General features: G+C 42.0%; 1 protein-coding gene across 4 annotated transcripts in view; it reads left to right on the forward strand.

The window, feature by feature from the left end:
* The window catches only part of LOC140458526 (solute carrier family 25 member 44-like), a 198,695-nt gene extending 179,092 nt beyond the window's left edge, over positions 1 to 19,603 (forward strand). For 2 of the 4 annotated variants that reach the window (XM_072553278.1, XM_072553279.1), the window contains 10 exons: positions 4,934 to 4,981; positions 5,070 to 5,097; positions 7,756 to 7,861; positions 9,556 to 9,728; positions 11,484 to 11,632; positions 12,684 to 12,777; positions 17,427 to 17,520; positions 17,635 to 17,727; positions 18,980 to 19,058; positions 19,199 to 19,603. In XM_072553278.1, the coding sequence (XP_072409379.1) occupies positions 4,934 to 4,981; positions 5,070 to 5,097; positions 7,756 to 7,861; positions 9,556 to 9,728; positions 11,484 to 11,632; positions 12,684 to 12,777; positions 17,427 to 17,520; positions 17,635 to 17,727; positions 18,980 to 19,058; positions 19,199 to 19,288 (954 nt within the window). In that variant the 3' untranslated portion in view covers positions 19,289 to 19,603. Of the gene's footprint in view, positions 1 to 4,001; positions 4,166 to 4,931; positions 4,982 to 5,069; positions 5,098 to 7,755; positions 7,862 to 9,555; positions 9,729 to 11,483; positions 11,633 to 12,683; positions 12,778 to 17,426; positions 17,521 to 17,634; positions 17,728 to 18,979; positions 19,059 to 19,198 lie in introns of those variants that run through there. The other 2 variants (XM_072553281.1, XM_072553282.1) reach the window with 2 other exon arrangements.
* The last annotated feature ends 1,236 nt before the right edge of the window (positions 19,604 to 20,839 follow it).

The following is a 20,839-nucleotide window of genomic DNA, read 5'->3' on the forward strand; positions in this document are numbered from 1 at the left end:
AAAGTGAGGCCTGCAGATGCTGGAGAGCAGAGTCGAGAGTGTGGTGCTGGCAAAGCACAGCAGGTCAGACTGCATCCAAGGAACAGGAGAATCAATGTTTCGGGCAAGAACACTTCATCAGGAATTCATTCATTCAAGGGAGGAGATTGCAGAGCCATTGACCTTGATTTTTATGTCCTCGTTGTCTACAGGAATAGTGCCAGAAGACTGGAGGATAGCAAATGTGGTTCCCTTGTTCAAGAAGGGGAGTAGGGATAAACCTAGTAACTATAGGCCGGTGAGTCTCACTTCTGTTGTGGGCAAAGTCTTAGAGAGAATTGTAAGGGATAGGATTTATGAACATCTGGATAGGAATAATGTGATCAAGGATAGTCAGCATGATTTTGTGAAGGGCAGGTCGTGCCTCACAAACCTTATTGAATTCTTCGAGAAAGTGACTAAGGAGGTGGATGCGGGTAAAGCGGTAGATGTGGTGTATATGGATTTTAGTAAGGCGTTTGATAAGGTTCCCCATGGTAGGCTACTGCAAAAAATACGGAGGTATGGCATTGAGGGTGAGTTGGAGGTTTGGATTAGGAATTGGCTGGCTGGAAGAAGACAGAGGGTAGTAGTTGATGGTAAAGGTTCATCTTGGAGTGCAGTTACTAGCGGTGTTCCGCAAGGATCTGTTTTGGGACCATTGCTGTTTGTCATTTTTATAAATGACCTGGAGGAAGGGTTAGAAGGTTGGGTGAGCAAGTTTGCGGATGATACGAAAGTCGGAGGAGTTGTAGACAGTGAGGAAGGATATGGCAGGTTACAGCGGGATATAGATAAGCTGCAGAGCTGGGCAGAAAGGTGGCAAATGGAGTTCAATGTAGGTAAGTGTGAAGTGATTCACTTTGGTAAGAGTAACAAAAAGATGGGGTACTGGGCTAATGGTCGGATACTTGGTAGTGTGGATGAGCAGAGGGATCTTGGTGTCCATGTACACAGATCTCTGAAAGTTGCCACCCAGGTAAATAGTGCGGTGAAGAAGGCATATGGTGTACTGGCTTTTATTGGTAGAGGAATTGGGTTCCGGAGTCCTGAGGTCATGTTGGAGTTGTATAAGACTCTGGTGCGGCTGTATCTGGAGTATTGTGTGCAGTTTTGGTCGCCATACTGTAGGAAGGATGTGGAGGCACTGGAACGGGTGCAGAGGAGGTTTACCAGGATGTTGCCTGGTATGGTAGGAAGATCGTATGAGGAAAGGCTGAGGCACTTGGGGCTGTTTTCATTGGAGAAAATAAGGTTTAGGGGTGACTTGATAGAGGTGTACAAGATGATTAGGGGTTTAGATAGGGTTGACCATGAGAACCTTTTTCCACGTATGGAGTCAGCTATTACGAGGGGGCATAGCTTTAAATTAAGGGGGGGTAGATATAGGACTGATGTTAGGGGTAGATTCTTTACTCAGCGAGTCGTGAGTTCATGGAATGCCCTGCCAGTAGCAGTGGTGGACTCTCCCTCTTTATGGGCATTTAAATGGGCATTGGATAGGCATATGGAGGATAGTGGGTTAGTGTAGGTTAGGTGGGCTTGGATCGGCGCAACATCGAGGGCCAAAGGGCCTGTACTGCGCTGTATTCTTCTTTGTTCTATATTCTATGTTCTAGTATATGTGCAACAGTGTATATGATATCCCAAGATATACATAACTACTAGATTTTTTATGAAGAATATAACAGACCATATCCTGTATATCTGTTGAAGGACAGTCTGTAGAATACGTTAATTACTCTTATACCTTGGCAACCACCACCTGTAAGAATATTAAAAAGTTTTTTCTTATGCGAGTCTGCAGGAAATACAATGGGTAGGCCCAAAAGGACCGAAATAGGGTCCTTCTCCACCCCTACACCTAAAATCCTCTCCATTGCACCCACCACAGCGCTCCAATATGTTTGAAGCCTGTCACAAGACCAAAGACAATGGGTAAGAGTACCCGTACAGACTTTGCACTTGGGGCATGCTGAAGATACCCCTGGTTTAAATTTTGACAAACGGTCTGGGGCTAAGTGGACCCTGTGGAGAACCTTCAACTGTGAAGCAGGGGTCCTATTGCAAATTGATATCTTCCTTACATTCTCCCAAATATCCTCCCATGCCTCTGAAACAAATCCTATCTTTCTTAATGGGTCATTATTATTGGTACACCAAATTAAAGTCAAATAGAGTGTGACACTCAATCAAAGCCAAAAGAACGGCAAATGCTGTAAATCAAAAAAAAAAGAAATTGCTGGAAAAGCTCAGCAGGTCTGGCAGCATCTTTAGAAGTTAGAACAGTACAGCACAGTACAGGCCCTTTGGCCCTCGATGTTGTGCCAACTTCTTATCCTACTCTAAGATCAAACTAACCTACATACCCTTCATTTTACTATCATCTATGTGTCTCCCCAAGAATCACTTAAATGTGCCTAATGAATCTGACTTTACTACCACTGCTAGCAGCACATTCCATGCATTCACCACTCTCGGTGCAAAGAACTTACCTCTGACATCTCCCCTAAACCTTCCTCCATTCACCTTAAAATTATGCACTCCATGATAGCCTGGGAAAACATCTCTGGTTATGCACTCTATCCATGCCTCTCATCATCTTGTACACCTCCATTCAGTCACCTTGCATCCACTTTCACTCCAATGAGAAAAGCTCTAGCTCCCTCAACCTTTCTTCATAAGAAACGTCCTCCAGTCCAGCAGCATTCTGGTAAATATCCTCTGCACCCTCTTCAAAGCTTTCACGTCCTTCCTATAATGAGACAACCAGAACTGAACACAGTTTCAAGTGTGGTCTAACAAGGGCTCTATTGAGCTGCAGCATAACCTCACGGCTCTTAAACTCAATCCCCCCGCTAATGAAAGCCAACACATCTTATGCTTTCTTAACAACCCTATCAACTTGGATGACAACTTTGAGGACATGGACCCCAAGATCCCTCTGTCCCTCCAACTGCCAAGAATTCTGCTTTAATCATGTAACCTGCATTCAAATTCAAACTTCCAAAATGAATCACTTCACACTTTTCCAGGTTGAACTCCATCTGCCACTTCTCTGCCAGCTCTGCATCCTGACAATGTCCCTTTGCAGCCTCCAGTAGCCCTCCACACTATCCACAATTCCACCAACCTTCCTGTCTACCCTTCCACTTCCTCATCAAAGTTATTTATAAAAATCACAAAATGGATCACCACTGGCCACTGAGCTCCAAGTTGAATACTTTCCATCTATTACCACCCTCTATCTTCATTGGCCAGCTAATTCTACATCCAGTCAGCCAAATTTCCCTGTATCCCATGCTTCCTTACTTTCTGAATGAGCCTTCCATGGGGAACCTTATCAAACATCTTGCTAAAATCCATATACACCACACCCATTGCTGTACATTCATCAATGTGTTTTGTCATATCCTCAAAGATTTCAATTAGGCTGTGACTCTCCTTAATCAAGCTTTGCTTTTCCAAGTAATCATAAATCCTCTCTGTTGGAGTCCTCTCCAATAATTTGTCCACCACCGATGTAAGATTGATGTAATTCCAACGGCTATCCCTATTCCTTTTATTGAACAAGGGAATTACATTTGTGAAGAGAAATCAGAGTTAATGTTTTGAGTACAGTGACCCTGTTCTGAGGAAGGGTCACTGGATCCTAAATGTTAACTCTGATTTCTCTCCACAGATGCTGCCAGACCTGCTGAGCTTTTCCAGCAAATTTTGTTTTTGTTTCAAACAGAGTGCGCCTGGCAACAAATTAATGACAGTTACTGAGAGGCAGGAACTCAGTAAACTCCTGTCTCCCTCATTTCACCCCATCTCTACAAGTGAACACATTCACAACCAGAACTTGAGCTCTGAAGCTGAATGAATGACTTAAGAATGAAGCAAAACCAAAATTGACCGGGGGGGCGGGGCAAGCACAGTGCGCACGCGTGACACCGGCCCCGCCTACCTGCACGCGGCGTCCTGAACCGGAAGCAGCTGCTGCCGCCGTCTGAATCGTCACTTCCTCCGTGTTGTCATGGTTCTCGAGGCCTACTGAGCGTTTGTGGAGCCTCCGCCTGGAGTCAAAGGAGCGTTCCCCCTTGATTGATGTTACTCGGGGGTTCGGTGGCAGCGGTAGGAGGAGGAGGAGGAGGAGGAGGAGGTGAGCTCCGAGCCGCCAGTCCCGCCCTCTCGCTTCATCAGGGCCCGTTATAAACCTCATTCCTCACAGAGGGAGTGCAGCAAGGCTCACTAGGTTTATAACGGGGGATGGTAATGAGGAGAGATGGGTTTGACTGGGCCTGGATTTACCAGGGTTCAGAAGGACGGGAGGGGACTTGACAGAAACATGTAAAATTCTAACAGGCGAGAGTGTGCCGCTGGAAATGCACAGCAGGTCAGGCATCATCTGAGGAGCAGAATCGGCGTTTCGGGCAAAAAGCCTTCATCAGACTAGGTGCAGGGAAGATGTTTTCTCTGATTTGGGGGGGGGGGGGTCTAGTACCAGGAGACACAGTCCCAGGAGACTGAAAAGGTCATTTAGGACTGAGATAAGGAAAAACTTCCTCATCCAAAGATTAGTTAACCTGTGGAATACCCTACCAGAAAACGTTGTAGAGGCCAAGTCACCAGAGGCTAAGGGTCATGGCCTTTGGGGAGAGCACAGGCATAAGGTATTGAGATAGAGAGTAAGCTGTGATCATATTGATCAGTGTTCCCTCAAAGTGAGCACAGTCGCTCCCATGTTCTGCATATGCTGGTCAGCATGCCATTAACCTCTGGTTCCAGAAGTTTCTTGTGTGCGTAGACCCAAAAGGCCCACACAACTGGGAAGATAAGTACAGAGAATGAGTACAAATGTGATTGGCAGATCAGGTTTGATGGGCTGAATGGCCTATTTCTCCTCTTCTCAATGTTCATCTTTTTGCAGAGTCACATTCACAGAGGTCTGACTAAAGTTAGAAGAATGACCACCCAGGTAAATAAATATTTGTAAAAGATGTGAAATGATTTGTTTATCATGGATCCTTTTCATTTACTGACAGAATTTATCTTTCTGTTTCCAGTACAGTATCCTATTTAAGCAGGAGCATGGTGAGTGTCTCTTCATTATCATTTGGAAGCAAATACCTAAAATTGTGAGAAGTTAGATCTAAATGCTTCAGCTGTGCAGACCTAGCTAAAAGCATGTTTTAATTAAAGGGGAAAATCAAATTCTCCACCAACTCATTATTCATATGCAGTGTAAATGATTATGATTATCACAGTTGTAACAATTGCAAAATTGAATGCATCAGTGTATTTATAGATTATGTTTGCATAGAACGGGAGGTCAAGCGTTAGCTTGAAGATTAATTCCCCTTGAGGAAGAAAAAGTGAGAGAAGTATGTGAAGCACAATGTGAAACAGTATGTGAAATGGGCGCCACCTCCAGGAACCCTGTTTTAATTCAACTCTCCAGTATCTGCCTTTGTGGGCTTTGCATGTTCTCCCTCTGTCTATGTGGGTTTCCTCTGGGTATTCCAGTTTCCTGCCATACTCCAAAGAATAGCAGGTTGGGTGGATTGGCTATTATAAATTACCCATATTATTCAGGGATGTGGATTTGTCATGGGAAATGCAGGGTTAAAGGGATGGGGTGGATCTGGGTGGGATACCCTTCAGAAGGTCGCTGAGGACTCTACAGTTGAATGGCCTGCTTCCTCACGCATAGGGATTCTATGATTATGATTCTATGATATATTGCTAGGATGGAAAGCCGGATAGCTAAGTCCTAATGCTACAAACTGAGAGAGTTCTATTCATTTCCATATGTGTGTTTACATATTTATGACTGGAGAATGCCACTTCAAAAAAGAAAGCAAGAAGGAGGAGTTTTAAGAATAGTATTTAAGATAACCTTGAGGATTAGAAAATGAGATTTTTTTGAAAATTTTTTCACTTAGAATGTTGGCATTGCTAGCTGGCCAGCATTCATTGCCCATCCCTAGTTGCCTTTGAGAAGATTGTAGTGAGCTGTCACCTTGAACCACTGCAGTCCACCTTTCACCCGCAATGCCATTAGGGAGAGAATTCCAGGAGTTTGACCCAGCAATGGTGAAGGAACAGCCATATATTTCCAAGTGAGGATGGTGAGTGGCTTGGAGGGGCACTTGTAGGTGGTGATGTTCCTGTATGGTACACACTGGTGCTACTGACTCTTTGTGATGGTGGGAGTGAAATGAGAAATCAATAATCTGATACCCCTGCTAGTATCTTATCACTGAGAACACTAGGAGATATTTTCCACTTCATTAGAAATTCTGTCGAGTAGGGTTGTTGAATTCCACATCTTGAGGTCATTGGATCTTGTGGATTTATAACTGAAGCAGTTTGTGAATTGATTAAATGTTTGTTACAGGAATCTCTGATTTTGTACCAATCAGTGAAGTCCTTTTGAAAGTGTAGGAATTGGCCCGGATCTTTCAATCTGGGTTAGAATCCTTGTTGAAAATGTGTTGCTGGAAAAGCGCAGCAGGTCAGGCAGCATCCAAGGAGCAGGAGAATCGATGTTTCGGGCATGAGCCCTTCTTCAGGAATCCGCTCATGCCCGAAACGTCAATTCTCCTGCTCCTTGGATGCTGCCTGACCTGCTGTGCTTATCCAGCAACACATTTTCAGCTCTGATCTCCAGCATCTGCAGTCCTCAATTTCTCTTAGAATCCTTGTTTCCAACCCAGCTCAGATAAAAGGTTCCTCTGTTACCTTCCCAGGATTTTTCCAGCTTGACATCCAAAGGGGAGTCCTTCACAACAAACTGTATTCTAGCAAACCGTGTAGCAACATCAGAATGGATTGTTACAGAAACTATGCCCCTCCTTACTGTAGTAGTTGCTGTATTTCAGGAAATGAAATGTTTAGTAGTTCCAAACTCTGAGCAGCTAAGTGGGACAGGGAGTAAGGTGGCATATAAATGGGTGAAGAGATACCATGGCAAGTAGGTGCGTGAGGGAATGTGTAGCATGTTTTAGGTATTGATGAGTTTGGGTGTCTGAGTGTTTGATTGGGGATTGTGGGGAAGTCAGTTTTATAGCTAGCTAAACCTTTACAGTAGGTTTAAATCTCTCTGGCGTTTCCTGGCTAACTCTAAAGATTAGTACGTTGGAACCCCCTGAAGTCAATAACTCAAGAGTTGGTGACTTTTTTTCAGAGGGTTCCAGACCCTAGTTAATTACCTATCAGAAATTTGAATTCCTCACACAACTGTAGTCGACAAGAATGGATTTTCAAGGGGTCCCAGTGCATCTTTCAGATTCCCTCTGGTCTTTAACCACCTGAAGACTGGAAGATCTGGGCCACTGCAACCAATTTGAATCCTAGTTCCCACAAACAGCAATGTTGCGAGTAGCTAATTAGTTTAATGATGTTACTTCGCTTTGACTGAATGATTGATTACTCCCACTGACTTTTCTTCTTGCTTGCTTGCTGTTCTTGTTGCCTGTCATTGTCATTGCTGATTGCTTGTTTAGCCCAACTTTTCATTATCTTGTTTCAAACTCTATAACTTTTTTGTTCTTAATGTTAGTTTTTGATTGGTTCAAAACTGCTACCAATCAAATTGCATCCATTTCTCATCTTCCAGGTTAAGGAAACTTTACACTTCCAATCAGCTTTGGAATCCTTTCTGCATATTATCTCTATCACTTATTTGTTGAAATAAAGATCCTCAAATGAGTATTCAACACTTTGCTCCTGGTTCTAATCTCTTGATAGCTCATGAAGATTCTATCTGGTCTGTGGCTTGGGGAAAAAGTGAGAAAGATAGCTCAGAAACCATAGTGACTGGGTCTCTGGATGACCTTGTTAAAGTCTGGAAATGGTAAGTGTCTGATATTCCGATTTGTGGAACTTGGAACTTTGCCTTGGTGCAAAAGTCAGCATCCTTAGATCAAAATAGTTTAATGGTTTAACTTTAAAGAATACTGGAGAAATAAGTAGGACTGGTTTGGTACTTTTCCCTTCAATCTAGACATGGGGACAACTGGCTGCAACCCACCAAATCTATGCCAATACTTGTGTGAATTTTTCATCTTTGTTGATTAGAGACTAAATTAATTTAAATTTGAGTGACTGGGTCAGTTTGTACATGATTGATGACTTTTTTTTTAGTTTTGAGATCTCACATGCTGCAGGCTTGTGTCTCAATTCTTAAAGGTTTTGCTCTGGGATGTCACTTTGAAACTTGTACAAAGGAGTGGAATCAATTTTGATTTCCATTTCCATGACAATCTTTAAAATCTTACCATGTCTCTCAGTGGTAAGATATTAAAGGAGAAACACAATAACTTTATATATTTTCAAGTTGTTTTAGCTGAATTCTTATCACTGGGAAATTCTGTACCCTCCAATAGGAGAGTTAGATAATCCTTTTATTATAATGAGAATTAATTTTATTCAATTCTTTAGTAAATTTGCCTCTTATCTTAAACCAGGCCGTGAGTGATGCTGAGGCATCGGGTTGGATGTATAGAAAAGGGCCAGTAGCTAAAAATAAATTAACAAATGATTTTTGTAAATTCAGTATTTTACTGAATGTTTATTCTTGGCTAAATACATTTTCTCAGTTAGGAATTCAGATTCACTTATATATTCTGTAGTAAACTAACGACCTGTTGCATGACCTCACTTGCTGCAAACAATATTCACCCATACATGTACAAGCTGTAGGCAGTATTGCAATGTCCCTGTAACTCACCAAATGCTAAATGTTATTTGAATTCCATTGATATTATATGAAAGGTGTGTACATAACCTGATTTGTGCATGATCTAATTGAATGGAGCAGAATTGAGGGGCTGAATGGCCTATTCTGATTGCTAGCACATTTCAACTTGCAGATGCCCTGACTAAATGTTTCAAATGCTTGATTGTTAGATGTTGTGTCCTTATGAGTAATACACTGTCTGTTACATGAAACTGATTACGAATAGCAGCAAAATATATTTTCTGGTTCAACTCCAGAGACTTGTAAGCAGCAGGTAACCTCCACAGAGGATAACAGGAGTAGACCGCTTAGCCCCTTGCGCCTATTCCTCCATTTAATGGCAACATGACTGATCCATGACCAAAATCAAGTGTCTTAATATCTTTGTTAACGAAAAAAGCCATTAATCTAAGATTAAAAATTGATAAAACATCAGTTGTCATTTGAGAAAGAGAATTCTATGAAAAATTACTTTCTAATTTCCCTCCTAAAATATTTGCCTGCACAATTTTAAAACAATCCTTCCCAGTGCTAGCGGAAACAGTTTCTCTCTCTGTCACATCAATATTTTAAACCTTTATCCAGTCACCACAAAAACAGCAGTAACCCTTTGCCCTTGTGATTACCTTGTTTTCCTAAATATAAATTTGAGCATGTGATATTAGAAACTTGTATTAGCAGTCAAGTAATGGGTTTTGTAGTGTAGGCTGATGATCGAACTGTTGTGGACTTTGGTTGGGAATGGCATGCAGGAGATCTGCTCTGTTTTTCGATTTTTGCTTCAGTTTCATGTATCTTTTCTGTTCCAGGGTGGATGAGAAGCTGGAACTGCAATGGACTCTAGAGGGTCATCAACTAGGTGTTGTGTCAGTTGACATTAATCACACTGGCACCACTGCAGCTTCCAGTTCTCTGGATGCACATATCCGCCTTTGGGATTTAGAATCAGGCAAACAGATTAAGTCTTTGGATGCTGGACCAGGTAATATTGTTTTCAAAAAATCGCTGCTACTTGATTACATTTGTGACTGTAACTTATATAATTAACAAATATTGGTTGAATTCTAATGATTGTGCATTCACATGTTATTCTCAACAATTTGAATCAAGTAGCTCTGGACATTGCTGTCAATGCTGAATCTTGCTGGTTTGTTCCATGTATCTGGACACGATGAACTTTGTGTAGTCATTTCAAATGCCATCTCCAGCCTGTAGAGATCAGCTCCCATGCAACATAAGATGTTACCGTATCTTGGTGGATACGTGACATATTACTTGATGTTATTCTGCACAATATTCCTGATTTGAAGAGATGAGAAAGATTAAATTCAAACAAATTAATTCAGAAGCTGTTTTATATTCTCAAGTCTTCAAATTCAGGAAATTTCAGGGTGGTGGAGGGATGAAATAGAGGATTCAAGATTGAAGATCAAATAGTGATAAACATAGCCAAGAAAACTGATCAATTGTTTAAAATCTCAATGAACAGCCCACTCTAGTCACAAGACTCTACAGGTTTGAGGAGGAATCTGAAGTTGATTCAGTTTTCTGAGAGTTAATCTGCAGAGTAAAAGACATAGAGATCTACAGCACAGAAAAGGATCCTTGGGCTCACTGCGATTCCATTCTGATTCCAATTTCCTGTATGCCTTGGCATTGCAAGTACTCATCTAAATATGTCTTAAATGTTTAAAAGATTTCTGCAACTACCACCCTGACAGGGAATGAGTTCCAGATTCCACACAAATCCTCGAAAGCTTCTGCCCTTTACCTTATATCTGAGCCTCCTGACCATTGATCTCTCCATCAAGTTTCTTCCTGTCAACTCATCTATGCTCATAATTTTATAAATCTCAATCATGTCCCCCATCAATCTCCTCTGCTCTTAAGAAAGCAACTTCAGTTTAAATGCGTATTTGAGTTTGGCCATGTGTTAGATTTAAACTGTAAACTGGGAAATAATTCACACAGTTTGTCTATCTGAACCTTCATATCGGTGTACAATCTAATAGTGATGGGCAGTGTTAAAACTCCATTCTCAGTGAAATGTGAGGTTAATGAATTGCTAGTTTATTATAACATTACAGTTCAGTTGTGTGACAGAGGCTTTAGGTCCGTAACTGTAATTTATTTTCCATGATTGTCTTAATTCTCTGGCTGTTATAGAGTCATGGAGATGTACAGCATGGAAACAGACCTTTCGGTCCAACAAACCTGTCCATGCTGGCCAGATTTCCCAATCCAATCGAGTCCCACCTGCTAGCACCTGGCCCATATCCCTCCAAACCCTTCCTATTCATATACCCATCCAAATGCCTTTCAAATGTTGCAATTGTACCAGCCTCCGCCACTTTCTCTGGCAGCTCATTCCATACACGTACCACCCTCTGCGTGAAAAAGTTATAGCTCAAACCTGGCAACATCCTTGTAAATCTTTTCTGAACCCTTTCAAGTTTCACAACATCTTTCAGATAGGAAGGAGACCAGTTTCTGTTCTTGTTTTTCTTTTTCTTTTTCTCATTGACTTTATCACTGACTTGTTATCTGCTCCTGACTTGTGAAACTCTTTCATGTTTTCAAGTTTGTTCAAACTGTGTACAGGACGAGGAATGTAGCAGCTTCAAATCAAATTAGATTTTCTAGTTTACTCGGCATTGATTTTTTTTTTCTTTCTCTTCCACAGCTTTGTGTTAAATAACCAACACTGGTTTTAATGAAGTACTTTGTTTTCATTCAGTTGACGCCTGGTCCGTGGCCTTCTCTCCAGACGGCAAGTTTTTAGCCACAGGGAGTCATTTGGGGAAAGTTAATATCTTTGGTGTTGAAAGTGGAAAGAAGGAATCTTCCTTGGATACAAGAGGAAAATTCATCCTCAGTATTGCATATGTAAGACAAACCAGAAGACTAATTTTATTTAGTTTATGTGCTATCTTGAATCTCAGTAAAGAATTTTCTTTCTAATTCAACTGAATGTTCTCTCTGATCCATCTCCAACAGTTTTCTCCTGCAAATAGACCAGATTTCCCCCTAAGTGCATATTAGCTGGGAACACGATCAGGGGCCGTTATACTGTAAGCCTGATGTTATATACACAGTTTATGATCTCAGCGCCTCCCTACCTTGGTAATTTATTCCTTCAGCCAAACAATGCTCTGAAATACTCCTCCAATTCTGGTCTTTTATTCTGTATAAGTTTCCTTACTGTCCATTAATGGCCTTCATCTGCCTCGATCTGAGTGACTCGAAGCCAAATTCTGTTTGAGACCACTGCAATGAAGCATTAAAGGCAATATATAAGTGTAGGTTGGTGCATGGCTTAATCTTGTGCCTGTAACCACATAGACTGCAAAATTGTGGCAGCTATGCTGGTTATAATGGAAAGAGACCTGATAAGTATCTGACTGTTTCATGTTACAGTCAGTAAATGAACTCAGAGTAACAGTAGTTTTAAATCTTGTCTGCTTTCTTTTGATATGCTCAAACTGAATGACCAATGGCAATTAGAGACAAGCCTATTTACCATGAACAAGAAAAATGTGTAAGTTCTTGTCAGATAGCCAGATGGGAAGTTACCTACCTGACCTTAACCATGTTTGTAGGTGGGAAATGTCACATACCAGATAAGGATTATTAAACACAATTGTAGCATGTCAGTTCTCACACAATGGGCTGAATGACCCGTGCCACTGATTTATTATGCCCTTAAATGTTGCTCTCTGGTGAAGTCTTTTATTGGGTGGAGTTGAATAGAATTAACTAGTTTCAGTGAAAAGTAAACTGTTTGCTCTTTAACAAACAGCTGTGTTTTATGACTAGTTCTGTGTTGCTCAGTGCAGAATGTGAGAGCATCATGTGAAACATTCTTTTCTTTTATGGCATATGCAGTAGAATCTATGTTGATTCATGTTATAAAAGATGAATCTTGTGATCACTGCAGAGTCCCGATGGGAAGTACCTCGCCAGCGGTGCTATAGACGGTATCATCAACATATTTGATATTGCAACTGGAAAGCTTCTGCATACGCTAGAAGGTAAAAATGTTGGGGTTCTGCGTGAGCGATAAGTGGAAACCAATTCTGACAAAGTGTGTAATCCCAAATTGTCTGGATGATGTGGCTCTAGCGGCACTCAAGAAGCTCGGTACTATCCGAGGGAAAAAAAAACTCGACTTGCAGTAGGTCAGCATATGGTGTGATTGAGGAAAAGGTCAACATTTAGTCAAGTCAGTCTAATAGGAAGAACAGTCTAATAGTCCTGAAGAAGGGCTGATGCCCTAAATGTCGATTCTCCTGTTCCTTGGATGCTGTCTGACCTGCGCTTTTCCAGCAACACATTTTCAGCTCTAATAGGAAGAGCAGGCAGGGCCATGTTAATGAACATAGCCAGATGGTGGTCTGAAGTGTATTTATTTTAAAGCAAGGAATATAACAGGTAAGGCATATGAGCTTCGAGCCTGGATTAGGAGATGGAACTATGATGATGTAGTCATTAAAGGAATTTGGTTGGGCCAGGGTAGGACTGGCAACTCAGTGTTCCAGGATTTAGATATTTAGATAGCGAGGAATGTATGGAGGTGGGGGGAAGTTGCATTACTGATTAAGGAGAATGTCAGAGAGGATATCTGGGAGAGTTCATCCAGCAAGGCTACATGGTCTGGGCTCAGGGATATAAAGGTGCAATCACTATAATTTGGTTATGCTATGGGTCTCCTAATAGCCAGTGGGAGATGGAGGAACGTAAGCAGATCTTAGAAAGATGTAAAAAACAACAGAGTTGTTGTCATGGGTGATTTTAATTTCTTAAAGTTTGACTGGGACTCCCTTATTGTCAGGTGTTTGGATGGGACTGAATTTGTTAGGTGCATCCAGGAGGGTTTCTTGAAACAATATGTATGTAGTCAAACTAAGGAATAGGCTGTACTATACCTTGTATTGGGGAATGAGACTGGTCAGGTGATCAAAGTTTCATTGGGGAAGCATTTTGGGATCAGTGGCCATAATTCAGTCATTTTTAAGATAGTAATGAATAGAATAAGAATGGTCCTTGGGTGAAGGTTAAATACAACAGTATTAGGCAGGAACTGGAGTAATTAGATTGGGGGCAATTAAAGGGCAAGTCCACATCTAACATAAGGGAACCTTTTAAACGCCAATTGATCAGATTTCAGAACCAGCATCTTCCTGTGACGTTGAAAGATAAGGATGGAATGATTCGGGAACCTTGGATGAAAAGAGATATTGTCAGCCACTAATCCCCATTAGCAGCTACTGCTATGTCTGCCCCACTGCTTTTCTCTCTCTCTCTTCTCTTCAACATGGGTTTCCACTGGATGATCTGCTTTCCTCCCACAGTCCAGAGATGTACAGGTTAGGTGGATTGGCCATGCTAAATTGCCCGTAGTGTGCAGGGACCTGTAGGCTAGATGGATTCGCTATGGGAAATGCAGGGTTACAGGGTTGGGAGGGGAAGGGGTGTACTTCGTGTGTGGGGATGCTGTTTGGAGGTCAGTGTGGATTCGATGGGCTGATTTCCACTGTAGGGATCTTATGATTCAAGAAAGCAGCTCACCACAACCTTCTCAGGGGAAATTAGGGATGAGCAACAGCCAGGGATGCCTGCACATACCAAGAATAAAACATTTCTTAGCTATGGCATGAAATTGGGTGAACAGAAAAGTGTGGATTCAGGCTTGTAATCCTTCATGTGGTTATTTTCGATGGAAGTTGAGAGGCCATTAAGCACCAGCAATCAGTGTTGCATTGACTGGGGTGGGGGAGGGGGGAGAGGGGTCAGTGGTCTTTAAGGAGTTTGCGGCTTGGTATGTGTTGTCAATGACAAAAGAAGGATACTTGTTGCATAAAATAAACTTTACTGAACAATCAAGTGACGTCTCCAACAAGAATTTCACCTCTCTTGCTGTGTAGTGTCTTGAGTGTGGGGTTTTCAGGTTGTCCAAGCAACCAGTCACTTTTTAAAGAATTCTAAGCGGCACCAAGCAGAAAATCAATGATCACTAATACAAGATCATTTAATGTTTTTTACACACGTTAAAGATGGGATATCTATGAGGGATGAGGCTAAAGTATTGCAACAAACCCATGACTCCCACAGTTACCTCGACTATACATGCTTAAACCCCATTCCCTGCAACAATTCTGTCCCATTCTTCCAATTCCTCCACCTCCATCGCATCTGTTCTGATAGTGCTAACTTCGAAAGAGGGGTCTTCCAAATGTCTACCACTTTCCTCAACTGAGTGTTCCTGTGATTGACAGGGACCTTAGGTGTGTCCAACCCAACTCCCTCACTTCATCCCTCATCCCCTCTGTTCCCTTGCACAACACCGATAGCACCCCCCTTGTCCTCACCCACCAGCATCCACATCCAAAGGTCCATTCGCCACCATTTCTATCATGTCCAGTGAGATGCTACCATCAGACGTTCTCTTCTCCTCCCCTCCCTTGTCAGCATTTCACAGGAACTGTTCCCTCAGGGATAGCTTTGTCCATTCTTCCTCCATTCTCAACATCTCCCCGCAGCCCATGACACCTTCCAATGTAATCACATAAGGTGTAACACCCCCTGTTTACTTCCCCTCTCCTCACTACCTAAGACACACTTTCCAGGTGAAGCAACAATTTACTTGCTTTTTACTCCGTCTAGTCTAGTCTGGTGTATTCACTACTCATGATGGGGTCTCCTCTACACTACAGAGACAAAGCTTGGACTAAGTGACTGCTTTGTAGCATACCTACATTCTGTTCACAAAAATGACCCTGCACTTTGGTGTGCCTACCACTTCAACCCACAGTTCCCTGCTCATCATCTCTGTCTTGGTCTTGCTACAGTGCTCCAGCGAAGCTTAGCGCAAGCTGGAAGAACAGCACTTCATTTTTCACTTGGGAACGCTGCAATCTTCTGGACTCTTTCAAGTTCAATAATTTTTCAGCCTGATCACTTACACCCATATTCTTACCCCAACATCTAGGCTTTGCCATCACATTGGCTGCTAGTACAAATAACCCATTGTCAGCCACTAATCCCCATTAGCAGCTACTGCTATGTCTGCCCCACTGCTTTTCTCTCTCTCTCTCTATCTCTATCTGAACTCCATTCCACCTACCATTTACTCCTTCTATAACCATTCTCTAGCATATATGCTAACCTTTTTCTAATTACAATCAGTTCTGAAGAAGAATCACCAGCCCTGAAATGTGAACTCTGGTTTCTGTCCACGGATGCTGCCAGATCTGCTGAGTTTTTCCAGCAATTTCTGATTTCCAGGATCTGCGGTTCTTTGGTTTTTTTTTGTTTCATGTTTGTCAGTTGGATTGGCTTTCATAATCATTATCAGCTGATGACTGTGAAGGTTCTTGTCCAGTTGTTTGATCTACAGTAGCCTTCTGGAGGCTCTTTTCAAACATCTGTTGGTACATTTCATTATTCACCTGGAAGATCTTGGGTCAACTGCAGCCCAGATAGCTGTCTCTCTTTTTTTTCCCTTTTAAGTGTACTACCTTATGTTAGTCTGTCTCTTTGTTGTAGAATGTATCGATCAATAAGAAACTGTATTCCTGTAAATCTTTGCATTCTAATACAACAGGATAGCTACTAATCTGAGGCAGCACAGTGGCTCAGTGGTTAGCACTGTTGCCTCACAGCACTAGGGTTTGATTCCAGCCTCGGGCAACTGTCTGTTTGGAGTTTGGACATTCTCCCAGTGTCTGCATGGGCTTCCTGTGGATGCTCCGGTTTCCCCCACAATCCAAAGATGTGCAGGTTAGGGTGAATTAGCCATGCTAAATTGCCCACAGTGTTCAGGGATGTGTAGGTTAGGTGCATTAGTCAGGGTAAATGTGGAATAATAGGGTTGGGGAATGGGTCTGGGTGGGATACTCTTCAGAGGGTTGGTGTGGACCTTTTGGGCCGAAGGGCCTGTTTCCACGCTGTAGGGATTCTAAATGTTTTCTAATATTTGCAAAACTCCAAACTCCCTGTCCATCATTACATGTAATTCTGCGATCGGGCAACAATTTCTAAATAGTCCTGCCTGTGCTAGGTACACTGACAACCAATTTAAAATTGTTAATTCTTGTTTACAGTGGTTCTCCACAGGAGAAAGTGAGGACTGCAGATGCTGGAGATCAGAGCTGAAAATGTGTTGCTGGAAAAGCGCAGCAGGTCAGGCAGCATCCAAGGAGCAGGAGAATCGACGTTTCGGGCATGAGTCCAAAAGAAGGGCTTCCTGAAGAAGGGCTCATGCCCAAAACGTCGATTCTCCTGCTCCTCGGATGCTGCCTGACCTGCGCATTTTCAGCAGTGGTTCTCCACATACTGCAAACAGCATCTATTAAAAAAAAACAACCTGACCTTTGTAGACATGCATTGACTGTTCCTGTATAAACTAAACAAAATAGATGACAGCCATCCCTGTTTCATTTCTCAGGGTAATGTCTTGACTAATCAGGTATAAATCTAAACAGGGGTGGAAATTAACATTGGTCATCATCTGACACGTGTATTCTCCATGGTGCCGGCCAATCAGCATCTCGTTATTTAAAAAAACATTGATCCTTTTCACATTGGTATTTTTGTAAATTGTTCTGATTTTAAAAAAAACTTTGGTAAGATGTGTCTTTTGTCGGCCATCTTTTTAAAATAGTTTGTTTTTTACTTTCAGGTCATGCCAAGCCAATTCGATCTCTGACTTTCTCTCCGGATTCTCAACTTCTAATTACAGCCTCTGATGATGGCTACATCAAGATTTATGATGTGTGAGAAATTTTATTATACCCACTTCATTTATTTGTATTAGATGATGTTCTGGTAATTCCAATACATGGTGTGGGTGCAGTTAATACAACTCCTAAATCTGATCCTTCCTACAGCCAACATGCCAGTCTTGCGGGTACACTAAGTGGTCATGGATCTTGGGTACTGAGTGTGGCTTTCTGCCCAGATGACACACATTTTGTATCAAGGTAATGGTGGAATGAGTGCTTTAAATTTTGAAATATTCTTTCAAACTCTCAGACCTGAAATTATGTGATGCGTCATTAACATACAAAGACTTGAGAGTTTCTTTGAGATTCTCTCTGCCATTTCAGTGGGGACATTCACTAGTTTAAATTAATGGGTTGGGGAATTTCAGACTAGCTTTATTTGTGCACTAGTGTCTAATATTGCAGCTTTTCAGCCTGAGTATCCTATTGAATTCCAAAACTAAGGTTTCTAAGGCTTATCGGTTGGTCTCTCACCCTATCAACAGAACAACTTGTGATCGGTGCACCTTGTTTTTAATCTGAGATTAGCAGTAATAATTTCAGAATCTTTTGTCAACAGTTTCTCTGTCACATAGTATCTGACTGCCCTCAGCCTTCACTCCTTGTTCGTGGACTTTGGTCAGAGCAGAGGGGCAGGCACTGTGGGGTCAGGAATTGAAGGAGCATGGTGAGGCTTGAGAGGGGTGGGAATGAAACATTGGGGCCTGCTTGGTGCACATTTGTTGTTTCATCGTATCTGTGCTGTATTTCCTACTGGTTTGAGGTGATTTCTGATCAAATTGATTTAGTTGAAAGATAAATGTGGGAAAATGTACAACTATATTTTCTTTTACGTTCGCTGTGTAATCAAGGTGCTGATTTGTGAAATTGTCGAATTCCTACAGTGTGGAAAAAGGCCACTCCAACCACTGAATCCACACCGACTGTCAGAAGAGCATGTCTCCTACACCTACCTTATAATCCACATTTACCGTGGCTAACCCACCTACGCTACACATCTCTGGACACTATGGGAATGTGAGCATTGTCAATCCACATAACTGCACGTCTTTGGACTGTGGGATGAAACCAGAGTACCCACTGGAAACCCACACAGATATGGGGAGAATGTACAAACTCCACACAGTCACCAAAATGGCAACCACTGTGCCACCATGCTGCCTATGGGATTACTTTCTTTTTTTATTTGTTTTTTTCTGACTGTGGCCCAGCCAGTATAGAGTCAGTCCACTAAACTGAGGAGACTCTAAATCTCCTGCCTATGGCATTATAGAGTAACGGAGGCCTTTCAACCCATTGTGCTATGCTGGCTGTCTAGTTCTTCTAATTAGCCTGACACTTCTGCTCCCATAACCCTGTGAATGATTCACCAATTTGAGTTAGAGGTGTATGGATTACTCCTGTTCCTCGTCAGTTTTTTTTGTAACCAGTTGCATGTTTTCTGCAACAGCTCTTCTGACAAAAGCGTAAAGGTTTGGGATGTTGCCTCAAGAAGTTGTGTGCACACCTTCTTCGATCACCTGGACCAGGTAACTGTCCTTCCAATCTGCCAGTGTACAGTTTGGATCCCTGAATTCTCAGCAGTAAATATTGTAGTTCTGTCTCTTTGATCTTAAAAATGCCTCATTACATAGACATTTTAAGTAAAACCATGTTGCTTTCTCAACAGGTCTGGGGTGCAAAGTACAATGGGAATGGATCAAAAATTGTCTCCGTGGCAGATGATCGTGAGATCCATATTTATGACTGTCCAATCTGAAGTTTGTTTGCACTACGTAAAGTTGCACCCTCAGGGTGGTGCAAGAGTGCACAAGCTCAGAGTGGTGCCTATGTGGGAATGGGTGAAAGCCAATAAGCTGCTTTTTATAATGACCGAAATATTATGGAACCAAAAGGAGGGATCATGGAGTCCTGTTTGAACCAGATCAACAGTTCCAGGTTTTGTTTTAATTTGATATATATGGCTTTTCCCACAAAAGGAACTTTTATTGTATTTCTGTCGATGTTGTATCCCATTAAGGCTTAATTTTTGTTCTTATTCATGAGGTTGCCTGAATAAACTGTGTTTTATAAATGTGGTGTACTGTGATTAATGCAGCCAAAACCCTGCACTGATGGGAACAATAGCTGATGAACTGTTTCGACCGAGGCTCCCCAAAGTGGGGTCAGGATCTCGAGTGGAGCCGTGAGCTCCAAAGCAGCGATGGCTGACTGTGCTGCTCACCTCATGCCTCACATAGGTCTTCTCCTCTCGCTTTCACAGGTAACCTAGGGATTGTGACCACTTTCAAACCTTCAAATGAGGGTCAATGCTGGGAAACATTTTTCTAAGCTCTGGTTTAAACTGTTTTGTGGTTTAATTTTCAGTGTCGCTTAGTTCTGGGCTGAAGCTTAGATTACTTGCATTTGAAAGCAGGCACTTTATTGGTGTTTACAGGCACAAAAGGGAGGCCATTGTATCCATACTGGTAAACAAAAATCTGACAGCACCAATCCTATTTTCCAGCTCTTGGACCCATAGCATTGGAGGCAATGGCAATGTGAGTGACCATCTAAACATTATTAAATGTTACAATAGTTTCTGACTCAATATTCACTACAGTAGTGGGTTCCAGATTCCCAGCATACTTTCTTCAACTCTCCATTTAGCTTTCTATCACTTAACTATTGCCTCCACTATTGACCCGTCCTCTAATTGAAGACAATAGTCACAGGTGAGGTGCCAGAAGACTGGAGGTTGGCTAACATGATACTGTTATTTAAGAAAGGTGGTAAGGACAAGCCAGGGTACTGTAGACCTGTGAGCCTGACATCGGTGGTGGGCAAGTTGTTGGAGGGAATCCTGAGAGACAGGGTTTACACATATTTGGAAAGGCAAGGACTGATTAGCAATAGTCAATATGGTTTGTGCATGGGAAATCATGTCTCACAAACTTGATTTTTGTTTTTTGAATAAGTCACAAAGAAGATTGAAGGCAGAGCGGTGTACGTGATCTGTGTGGACTTCAGTAAGGTGTTCGACAAGGTTCCCCATGAGAGACTGGTTAACAAGGTTAGATCTCATGGAATGCAGGGAGAACTAACCATTTGGATACAGAACTGGCTTGAAGGTAGAAGACAGAGGGTGGTGGTGGTGGAGAGTTGTTTTTCAGACTGGAGGCCTGTGACCACAAGGATCGGTGCTGGGTTTACTACTTTTTGTCATTTATATAAATGATTTGGATATGAACATAGAAAGTTTGCAGATGACACCAAAATTGGAGATTTAGTAGACAGCGAAGAAGATTACCTCAGATTACAATGGGATCTT

The sequence above is a fragment of the Chiloscyllium punctatum genome, chromosome 33 (genome assembly GCF_047496795.1).
Source record: "Chiloscyllium punctatum isolate Juve2018m chromosome 33, sChiPun1.3, whole genome shotgun sequence".
Classification (NCBI taxonomy): domain Eukaryota; kingdom Metazoa; phylum Chordata; class Chondrichthyes; order Orectolobiformes; family Hemiscylliidae; genus Chiloscyllium; species Chiloscyllium punctatum.